Here is a 12,077-nt window from a genome sequence, read left to right as displayed (position 1 = left end):
CCAGTGTTCTGTACAAACACTTGACTGGTAATGGAGATGGAAAAACCATAGCTCTCCCTCCATAACAGACTTCCTAGGGGGACAGGGCAGTGAGCCTTCGCAGGGGTCTTTGTCTTCTTGAAAGCAGATATCTGTTTTATCAGGAACATAGCTTTGTGGCATCTCTTGTTTCCTTCAGTATCTTCTGGGCCCTGGATACATTCACTGACTCCTCTGTTAAAAAAAAAAAAAGTTGCTGTCAAGTCAATTCCAACTCTTAGTGACCCTATAGAACAGAGTAGAACCGCCCCCATAGGGTTTCCAAGGCTGTAAATCTTTATGGAAGCAGACTGCCACATCTTTCTCCTGTGGAGTGGCTGGTGGGTTCGAACCACCGACTTTTCAAGTAGCACCCAATTGCTTAGCCTCTGTGCCACCAGAGCTCCTCTCCTCTGTTAAACCTGTTGCTGTTGAGTCGATTCCAACTCATAGTGACCCTATAGGACAAAGTAGAACCGCCCCACTGGGTTTCCAAGGAGTGGCTGGTGGATTCAAACTGCCGACCTTTTGGTTAGCAGCTGAGCTCTTGACCACTGTGCTGCCAGGGCTGTCTCCTCTGTTCCAAAAATAAACCAAACCCATGGCTGTTGAGTCCATTCCAACTCACAGTGACCCTGTAAGACAGAGTAGAACTGCTTCATAGGGTTCCAAGGAGCACGTGGTGGATTCAGACTGCCAACCTTTTGGTTAGCGGCTGTAGCTCTTAACTACTACACCACCACAGTTTCCTTTCCTGTTAGGAAGTTGGAATTAAGAAGCCCAGCTCTTCCTTCCTCCCCGTATGACTATAGCCTTTTGTCTTTCACACTGAAGTCAGTGTATGCTCAGGGCACAGTTTCTTTGGGTGGGCCACCGGGGAGCATTTCGTGCCTCCTCTGGCAGCCATGACAGCACGTCACCAGGTGTGCGGTAGTGGTCACGCTGTCTGAAAAACCAGCCACACGTTTTTCATTGCCACAAGGATTTGGGTTCGGTAGTACATGGCGGCCATATCAAGATGTCCTTCTAAGGTGAGTTTGATATAGCTGTTCTCTTCTCCGTGGGATCAGCACACATCAGAATCTTAATCATCAAAGGTGCGAGTCCCTTCCCACGCTGAATTTCATGTCATTAGTTCATCAAGAGGTGTTCTTGCACTGTTCTTTTGATACAAAAGCTAGAATTTATATCATCATTTGTAGCATCTTCTTAAATGATCCAACACTAAGTGTTGCCGAAGATACGCACAGTAATATATATACCAAATTAATTTTATTCCTTAATTCCATTCAAATTCAGGTAACGTTTTGGTGGTTTGATTTTTTTTTTGTATTCTTTTGTATATTGTATTAAAACATTAACCTTTTTGTTTTTGTTTTGTTTTCGCTTTAGGGGACACTTAACAAATCCACTAGTTCAAGAAGCTTAAAATCCCTTGACACTGAAAACAGTGAAACTGAGTTAGAAAGGATTTTGCGTCGCAGAAAGGTGACAGCAGAAGCAGATAGCAGTAGTAAGCTGGTTTGAATTCTCCACAATCTTCCTCTTCTTCTCTGAAACCTCTTCCTTTAAGTCCCTTTTTAACATGCAACCATCTTTTTTATTATGATTAAAATACCTTTTTTAATGTGAGTGAGAAGTACTGGATGGGCAGAGGTCCTTAGGGGTATCTCATAAGAACTCTTAAGTATTTTAATTTATTGGTATGTTTGTTTACTTATTTATTTGTGGGTGATTAGGCTTTTATAGATCTGGTTTGCTTAATACAAGATGCCCTTGTGTAAAGACATTCAGCATGGGTTTGGCAACAATACAGCATTGAGTTCAGGCTCTGGAACCAGAGGGCTTGAGTTTGAATCCTGGCTCTGCCGTTTACCAGCTGCTTCCCCTTCAGCAAATTACTCAACCTCTCTGTGCCTCAGTTTTCTTCATCTATAAAGTGAGGCTAATAAGAGCATCTACCTCATAGGATTATTGTAAGGGTTAAATAAGTATTTGGCACGGTGCCTGGCACAGAGTAGGCACACAGTGAATGGTAATGAATTATCAGGAGTAATATGAGTACTTACACATCAGTTACAAATGCAGAGAAATCAACTTTACTTTTCATATCCATTTAGTTTCTTGTCTCTAAATCTATTTCAGAACTAACTTTGTATGACTTCAGTTTTTGTTTTCTCTTACAGACTTAGTCACAGAAATTAGCAGGAACGTTTATGATGTTTCAGGCCAGGTAGGAAGCTGACTTTGGAAAACTACCATAAAATTTAAATTAGTCAGCAGCCATAGCTAATGGGATGAATCTTTTAGACTCAGTTTACATAAACTCTTCCCTTCATTGTTTAGTCAACTCTAGTGAGTCCACTTCAACAGTTGAAATCTGTAAAATACTGAGTCATGCATTTGGGCCTTGGGTAGTCAAGCTCTAGTTTTCAAGTAGGGATTTCTTCAAACAATTGAGTCGATATCCATGAATCAATGACAGTGCAATGCCAGCCAAACTCTTTTATTACTAAAAGCCATAGCCTTCGTTTTCTTCTTCAGATAATTCAGGTATTTAGTTTTTACTTTGGTCTGGAAATTCTTTTGCTAGAAATCCTACAAGGATTTCTCCCTTTAGAAAAGTAGCCACCTCTCAGGAAAATTAAGAGTGCCATATAGTGCTTGAGGAAACCCTGGTGGCATAGTGGCTAAGTGCTACGGCTGCTAACCAAAGGGTCAGCAGCTTGAATCTGCCAGGCGCTCCTTGGAAACTCTATGGGGCAGTTCTGCTCTGTCCTATAGGGTCACTATGAGTCAGAATTGATTCGATGGCAAATGGGTTTGGTTTTTGGCTGTTTTACAGCGCCTGAGATTTTTTCTTAAGATTGCCTTATAAGCATTTACTCACCCTCCATAATGAATCATTCATTTTATGATTTAATCAGAGCTTGAGTAAGCCTTTCCATCATTTCTTCCTTGAGAAGATGCCTGCCCACATAGGTGTCATTATTATTTAGGACTTTGTGGATGCCATCTTAGTGCAATGTCATTTACATTTTGTATTTTGGCACTGACTTTTTTTCCCCCTCTAAAAAATTCATCTTCATGAACTTGTTTGAAAAACTGCAGTATTCACTGTTTCAGAGTTAGATTTCAATGGGAAAAAGAGGGAAATACTTTCCTTGGGGAAATTTGAATATTTCAAAGAGTGGGTAAAAGTAGGCACACATTTATAGGCATGGTGAGAGCCTTTCATTTTCTTTATTATACCCCAAACCCACCCACTGCCATCAAGTTGATTCTGACTCATGGCAACCCTATAGAACAGAGTAAAACTACCCCATAGAGTTTCCAAGGAGTGCCTGGCGGATTCGAACTGCTGACCTCTTGGTTAGCAGCCGTAGCACTTACCCACTACACCACCAGGGTTTTCTTATTTATTTTAGCCCACCAATATACAAATTTTTAATGTATCATTTGAGGGAACTTAGAAGAAAAGATATAAATTCAATAGATTCTACCAGTATACAAATACTCGTATCATTTGAGAGAAGTTATAATAAAAGATATAAATTCAATAAAATCATTAGAATATGAATAGAGAAGTAACAACTATGTAATTGGTAGAGTAGAGGAGAAACATACTAAGAGGAGTGACTTGTAACTGAGCAGAAATTTTCTGTTGAGCTTCCTAGTAGCCAAGGCAAAAGAAAAAAGAAGAAACATTACCTAATAAAAGAAATACCATTATTTTAGGTGGTACACACATTTCTTAGCATCAAACTTGAAGAGGTATTTACTGTGTGAATCTTTTTATGAAGGTCGTGGAATGACAAAGGATGGTAGTGAGAATTCCTAGAAAACAAAGAAAGGAAGAAGCTGGCGGTAGGCAAATTACAGAAAGACTTTGATAGGTTTGTGTCTCAGTTACACCTAAATCTCGGAGACTTTTCTTTTCTTTTGCACACAAAGGCTTATGAGAAAGCCTAAATGTGAGATCCCAAGCAAAGAAAGGAAGCATTTTAAGACTGGCAAAGGGAAGAGCCTGAGGTTTGTAGTAGAACTCGGATCCCAGATTAGTGGGTTTCTCCTCCAGGAGCCTAGGGGCATCTTTTTCTTTGTAATTCTTCTTATGGGTTTAAGTGATGTTCCCTCGTTATACCTAGCCTTATGGCCTACCAAACTGACATTTCAAAGAGTGGCAGGCGCCTCTTGGAAAACATTGAGTGGCTTAAACAGGATACAGTAATAATAATTTAAACACTGTACTTTTTTTTTTTCTTTTTTTATATGTAAGAAAAATAAGCGCTCTGCTCAGCTCACTCACCGTCCCATCCCTTTTAATGTGGCTTCAGTTCCAGGACAAGCAGCAGGCGTTGGTGTATTCAGAAGCAGATCTTGTCCCTGACAAGTTTGTTTAAAGCCATTTTTTTTTTTAGTGTTGTAGTCAACAATTATCCAAGGGCAGAATAGAGCTGATCTCAAGCAAACCTTGAACTCAGCTTCATGTTTATATTTTCAGGAACTTTCCTTCTTGATCTTTCTGCCCTTTTCTCTTTACTCCCACGTCCCCATGCTTAACGTAGCTGGAAGGGAAAGGCCTTTTAAACCAGACTATTGAATAATGTTACAAACCTGTCTGCCTGAATGGTATAGATGAAATGGATAATGAAGAAGACAGACACTAATGCTTTATGGGCTGGGGCTTTCCGCTAGACCAGAGCATATCTGTGTCTTCCTGTGGAGTCAGGCTGAAGGAGGTGCCCAGCAGAACAGTGAAGTAATTTTCCAGCCCCTCATAGGTAGGTTTTTCAAATTAGAACTTCATTTTGGAGTTGACATGTTATGCTGTTATAGTACATCAACACATTCATATGTAAATGTAAGAATAAAATTCCATTGCTTAATATTAAGGATCAGGGATCAACTAACATTTTGGACTGTACCTTCCAGAACTTTCCATCCTGGCAGATAATCTGACATTTCTTTCAAGATTGTCTTCTAGCTTCATTTTTAAGGATTCCCCATTTTATTTGCACATTTGTGACTTATTTCATAACTCTCTTTGTTTTAAAAAGAGTTCCTACTGAAGTTCTAAAAAAAAAATACTAGGATCTTGCTTTGAGAAAAACTGGTCAGGATAGACTCTTTCTACATAATGACAGAAACAAAACAAAAAAAACAAGCCACGATGGTACTTGGCTTCAGTGCTCAGAATTTTTATATTGGTATGCCAGTAATTTCATTTAACAAGCCCCATTATGGTTTCTTAATTCTGTCCCAAAGAGCTGAAAAATCCAAAAAGGTAAACAGCCAAACTTTTTGGCACTTAATTTTTATAACCCTATATCTGCATTTTAAAGAGGAAATAAATCCACTTACTTCTCATTCACATTAAAATGAAAATGTTCATAAAAGCTGTTTAATACTCAAGAAGCCTTCCTGAGCCTTTTAAGAGAACCTTTTGACTTCTTTCCATCTTCTGTTGAAAATGAGGAGCTGAGTTTTGGGAAGAAATAACTCTTGAGGGCCAAATGGTTCGAGCAGGCTGTTAGAAAGCCATACTCTGTGAGAAGAAAAGAGTTTTCACAGTTCCAGTTTCACTGACGACTCCGGTAGGTAAAGAACCACGGCCAGGGGTTTTGTGATTTTCTTAAAGGTCTATACACAATTCCTCAGCGTCATCCCAGTTCATTGAAAAGCAGTGGGACCACTAAAGCAGAGCAAATGTCCAATAGGAACATTTTTCAGCATGCTCTTGAGGTTTTAACAAACTTGGCCTTTTCACTTCCTGAGGGATTTTTCGACTAATCTGTTTTTCAGTAGCGTATTAATAAGCATCGCACGGAATTATTAAACTTGAGGTATGTGTTTGGTTTTAAGGTCCAACCGGGATATTAGCCACCTCAGAGTCCAAATCCATGCCAGTGTTGGGTTCTGTATCCAGTGTAACAAAAACAGCCTTGAACAAGAAAACTCTGGAGGCAGAATTCAACAGCCCGTCCCCCCCAACACCTGAGCCAGGTGAAGGGCCCCGTAAATTGGAAGAATGCACGCGTTCCAAGGTTACATTTCAGTAAGTAACGATGCCTCTTTATTAAGTAGCGTGTAGAAGAATCTGTGATGACTAACTTGTGTGTTACTTCGGTTTGCTTCTCTTTGGAGACAGATTGGTTTGGTTAGCCAGTAAATACTTCCTTTAATTGATGAGCCAACTTTTGATTCTAGGCCTCTAACCTAGAGGTCTCATTCAGATTCAAAGCAGACACCATGTTTAAAGAGAATTCCTTCCCCTAAACTGGTTTGGTAACTAGGTTCTTTTTCTATACAAGGAATTGACCTGGATGATATTTATTTTGCATCGGAAGACTCTTAGTCGTTCTTTCAAGATCAGATGTTTAGATCATCCCTCTTAATGGTTCACGAGCCCCCCGAGATGAAACTAGATCTATCAGAGGCCACTTCAAAGGATACATTTTTACAGCCTCATTTTCTGGTCCTCAGTTAAAAATGGGCCTTCAGACTGCTGAGGAAGAAAGCATACTACTGTGTGGAGAGTTATCTGTATAGACTTGAATCTTCACAGTGGCACTTCGATTGCTAGAGAGTTAATCCTGCTCTTCACTGTTTCAGACAGCTCTGGTAGAGGATCAATTTGTTTTATAACAATGGCAAGAAGCTCTTTTTGAAATTAGTCTACCGTTTTGCTTTAGTTCCCTTGCCAGGATGTCAACTAGTTTGTCACTTGAAGAAAAGGAAGAGGTGAGACAAATCAGATCAGCCAAATATTGTAATCATGGTTAATTAAACCTCTGATTTCCTGTTCTATCAGGAGAGAAAGAACCCCCCTTTTTTTTTGTAGCTCTTGCTTTCTTAGCTGAAAGGGTGAAACCTGGACAAATGAAGTTGAAATTCAGTTTTGATCTATTTTTGCCAACTGGTATTTTCTTCCACTCTTATATTTCTCTCATTGGTACTATTAAGTTCCCCCCCACCCCTTTGGGAATGAATGGCCTTCTTTGCTGACTTACAGTTTTATCTAATTTCGTTGTGTTTAAAAGGCACCTTCTCTTCTGCGGTCATGTGTTTCCTCTCTTTTGCCTGGAGCCATTTGAACAGTTTTAACAGAAAGATGATCTATATTCATTCTTCATCTTTCCTATTAAATTTGTTTAGCACCTAATTTGACATCAACAATCTGGCTACATTTGAACCAATATCCAGACACAAAAGCAATTTGACTCAGACAAGTTTGATTCTGAGAAATGCTTCACTGTGTGTGTATAGGTTTTTTTTTTTTCCGTTTACTATTTTACACAGATAATCTTAATCAGAAAATACTGCAACTCCTTCCTCCTTTTGTCTGCCTTTTATTCTCCAGAAGTAAGTGGAAATTACATTTCCAAGAAAGGAAATGAAATAATTGCAGGCCCAAGGTCTGCAAAGTGTGTGTTGAATTGACAGTGAAAAGGATCCGTGTGTTGACAGCCACAGTTGTTAGGTGCCATAAAGGCCCGTGTGAAGCTCAATTTATTTCTCATCTTGCTTGTTCAATGACTGCTTAAGAGACACATTTCAATTTAATTTATCTGCTTAAAGCACTAATACAAATACTGTGTGCTGCTGTATTAACTTTTAAACTTTGCAACCTAATGCACGTGATTACTCAGTTCTTGACATTCTTTAGCTGGAATAACTAACACCATGGATTTTCATATCGACAGTCATTTAGCAAATAAGAATGCCTTTTTGAAAAGTCTGTTTCTTAAGTACAATTAGACTATCCAAATGAGTCCAAGAATTTTGTATGTGTGCATGGTAATTATTCTCTTCCCAGATAGGCAGACTTCATTCATTCATATTTAAACTTAGCCATTTTTTTTTTGAATGACTAAAGGAGGTATTAACATAGTTATAGAAAAGCTTTAAAAATAAAAATTCATATTATTTAAAAACTTATTTGTCAGGATCCCTTGAAGCCGGCCTAGCTGCTGGGAATGACAAGGGCTGTTTCTGACTGGTTTTAACTAATCGGTCCACCCTGCTCTTCTAACCAGAAGGTGAAGGCAACCACATTGTCTTACCTCATAGACCTGAATTGTCAATGCCCTTTGATGTCAGGTCAGCAATGAAAAAGTGAAATGTTTCCTTTGCTTTTTAAAGCTGCCTTTGCACTCTAGTTCTTGCACCTTTATTTTGATCTGTAGGGACACCACTGTAGTGTTCCAGGTGAGCATCACTATACATGTTGGTAAGGAGTCAAGGTCAGGGGAGGACTCTGGCCACAACAGCCTCTAATACTTACACTCTTGCCCTGACACACACACACACAACGGCCACTAATATATACACTATTGCCCTGACACACACAGCAGTCACAACAGCCTCTAATACATACACTATTGCCCTGACACACACACACAACAGCCACTAATATATACACTATTGCCCTGACACACACACAGCAGCCACTAATACATACACTATTGCCCTGACACACACAGACACAACAGCCACAACAGCCTCTAATACATACACTATTACCCTGACACACACACACACACAACAATCACAACAGCCTCTAATGCGTACCCTATTGCCGTGACACACACAGACAACAGTCACAACAGGCTCTAATGCATACACCCTTGCCCAGACACACACACACACAACAGCCAGAACAGTCTCTAATACATACACTATTACCCTGACACACACACACGTATACAACAGTCACAACAGCCTCTGATGCTTACACTATGGCTGTGACACATACAACAGTCACAACAGCCTCTAATGCATACACTCTTGCCCTGACGCACATACACAACAGCCACAACAGCCTCTAATACATACTCTATTGCCCTGACACACACAAACAGCCACTAATATATACACTATTGCCCTGACACACACACACAAGTCACAACAGCCTCTAATACGTACACTATTGTCCTGACACACACACACACCCCAGCACCTACCACTCTACCTTGGCACCTTTGGCAGGTACCTTTCCACCTTAGGCCCTTTGTTTTTCGTGCCTCCTCTGCCTGATATGCTCTGCCCCCGCCCCCGCCACCATCGCCCTATAGCTTCATGGCTTACTCCCTCCCCTCCATAAATTCTGTGCTCAGATATCATCTCAATGAGGCTTACCCTGACCACCACCTATTTAAAATTGCAACCATCCCTCCCCTAAACCTTACTCCATTTTCCCCACAGCAGCTGTCATCTAGCATACTACAGACTTTATTTATTATATCTATTGTTCATTACCTGTCTCCCCTGCTAGGTGAAAGCTCTCTGTGGGCAGGGATTGTCCTGTTCACTGGTTTATCTCAGAAACACCTGGAACAATGCTTGGCATATAGTAGGCTCTCATTAAATACTTGTTGAATAAATTAACACATTTTTAGTATCAATAAAACAGTAGAAGTCAGTTAATCAGAATATTCAGTTAACCAGCATTCCCCCTTATTCAACAGTCATGCATACACACACCTAGATGTTAGAGGTTTTTGTTTGTTGGTTGTCCGATTTGCTTATATGTTTTTTAAAACAGCATTTTTAGGTGTCAGGAGTCATTTACATTCAGTTCAATCTTTGATCTGCATCTTTGTACCTACACAAGATAAAGTTATCAAAGACAACAGAATACTCAGTTGTGAAAGAAACATTCAGCAATGTTCATTTGATTGGCCTCAGATGGACAGAAAAGTTTGCTGTCTAAGAAAGATTTTATGTGAAAGGGTACAAGGAAAGATGCTGTCTGCGTAAGATCTTCACTTAACCAAAAAATTAAATAACACCAAGCTAGCCCTGAAAAGTTTTTTTTTTTTTTTCTGTTAATAAATTCCTAAAATCAACGTATGTATGTATTCCAAATAATTGAGTAATGCTCGTCTGGCAAGTTATAGAGTCAGAGATTTACTGATTTATTTCCTAGGGACCTTTGAGAAGGCAGGAGAGCTGAGGTACTTTTAATAGTTAATTAAAAAAAAATAGTTAATTGCAAGGCATAATTAAAATGAGCGTTCTTGTCACCAGCCTAAGCAAAGCAAGGTGTTTAAGTAAAAAGAAGAAAAAGAAAAGATAATCAGAGCTTGAGGAAACCTAATTGTTTCTATTTCTATTTTAATAATAGCTTTAATAATTTGCATTCTATTAATTATTTTTAACAAATATACACTACTTAGTCATAATATCTTAACTCTGACAGTGAGTTTGAATTTCATTAATTCCGATTGGTTAAAATTCAGACAGGAATTATGCTGGGAATCTTCCTTTATGCTATTAGGGATAAAGAGTTGGCCAAGCAAATGAACAATGGTAAACTCGATTTTGGCTTTCATGTCTTTCCTGTTGCTGTAGATTAATCTGACGATGTTAAAATATGGTGAAACTCATTGATTCAAGCTAATCAATGGGTAGTATGGCCAATATAAAATAGAAAAAATTCTAAATCATAGAAATTTTAAAAGATTCTATTTTATTACTTTCAGACAACTACTGTTCCTGGAAGTAGGCTAACTGAGCGCTGCACAGGGTCAGAAAAACTAGAAGCGTTTGTATTTTCATCAGTAAGAACCTGTAGACAAGAATGGAGAGTAACAAGGAAACAGTGTGAATAGTTTTCTGAACCAGTGCCTTTCCGGATAGACACAGAGTGGCAAGCAACATAGGGCTATTTCCAGAACTAGTCTACTGTCAGACAGACTAAGGTTCAAGATCTTGAATCTACCACTTACTATCTTTGTGGCCTTGGGCAAGTTATTTAATCTAGGACTCTGTTTCTTCTTGTGTAAAATGAGGGTCATCATATAAATTAGGTAACATATGAAAAGTATTTCAGTAAATTCCTATGTTAAAATTATCATGCTAGGACATTAATGGATAATCAAGAACAAAAGTCAGGGTTGAAAGTTAAGATACAGGACACCTGAGATGTTGAATAGGCCAGACGACCTTCAGCCGGTCTCTTAACCTCTCTGTTTTGTTTTCTTTTTGTTTGTATTTAAGTTTTTCTTATCTAAAATTGAGGCATTTAGATTAGATACTCTCTAGAGTCCCTTTCAGCTCTAGAACCGCTTGTGTCCTAACAATTCCTAATAAATGTGGTTACTTGGTAAAGGTGTTTACAGTTAGGATAAGGTACATTGAGGTAAGTACATATTTTTTACCAACATGTCTCTTAGCATAAATTTGCAGTAAAGTATACATATTAGAAATGTAAAATAATTAATTAAAAAAAAACATCAGAACTTAAAAGTCCAAATCAAAATGATTGTTATCTTTCAGAGTATTACTCTTAAGAGTCAAGATACTTATTCTAACTATGTCACTATTGCCCCAAATGGTTTTTTTACTTTGGATTAGGGATACCTGATTGCAAGGGAAATAACTTGGCAGCCCCTTCTGTCTGTTTATTTTGATATTTTGAAGTGGAGGAAGTAGGTGAGAAGTCAGGCAGCCTTCGGAGCCACCCTACTTGTTGTGTAACAGAATTAGTGTCAGTACCTATTTTGATCAAAAAACGGTATGGTCCATTATATGCATTCAACATTATGTTTCCCAGTGACTTTGGCTGAAAGTGGATTCCGTTTTTGAATATAGCCTTCGGTTTGCCACCATTACAGATATTTTTTTAAATGTGACACGAGACTCTTAATGTACTTCCCAACCGCAATATACAGAAGAATGTTGTACCGTAGAGCCAAGGTGAAGCTAGTAGTTACTTAGCCTTTCTTCTTTCTCTCCAATTAGGTTGACTAGTCCCAAATGTATACATTCTGAGACGTTAATGGAAACTAGAAAATGAATATTCTAGAAACAGAAATATAAGTTGAATAATAAATAAGACAAACCAGCACACCTAGATGTGAGTAAAGTTGTCTTCCACTTTAATCCTATGCTAGGTACCTGAAACACATTAGCTCCATTATCAACAGAATACCAAAGTCTGTTGTTTTTGATTGATTTTTTATCCCAAGTAATTTGGGAAAACATTTTTTGGGGAAAAACCCATGACATTCCATGGTGTATGTTTTTCTCTTTTTTTAGTTAATATTTTATAT

General features: G+C 38.6%; 1 protein-coding gene across 3 annotated transcripts in view; it reads left to right on the top strand.

Moving 5' to 3' along the window:
• Positions 1 to 12,077, top strand: part of SHTN1 (shootin 1) — a 103,197-nt gene that overhangs the window by 80,367 nt on the left and 10,753 nt on the right. For 2 of the 3 annotated variants that reach the window (XM_049854654.1, XM_049854653.1), the window contains 2 exons: positions 1,411 to 1,531; positions 5,884 to 6,076. The exons of the other annotated variant lie outside the window; for it this stretch is intronic. In XM_049854654.1, the coding sequence (XP_049710611.1) occupies positions 1,411 to 1,531; positions 5,884 to 6,076 (314 nt within the window). The remainder of the gene's footprint in view (positions 1 to 1,410; positions 1,532 to 5,883; positions 6,077 to 12,077) is intronic. 3 annotated transcript variants of the gene reach the window in all.

This window comes from Elephas maximus, chromosome 16 (genome assembly GCF_024166365.1).
Source record: "Elephas maximus indicus isolate mEleMax1 chromosome 16, mEleMax1 primary haplotype, whole genome shotgun sequence".
In the NCBI taxonomy this organism is placed as follows: Eukaryota; Metazoa; Chordata; class Mammalia; order Proboscidea; family Elephantidae; genus Elephas; species Elephas maximus.
The sequence above is the reverse complement of the archived record's forward strand: the minus strand, read 5'-3'. Positions and strand labels throughout refer to the sequence as shown.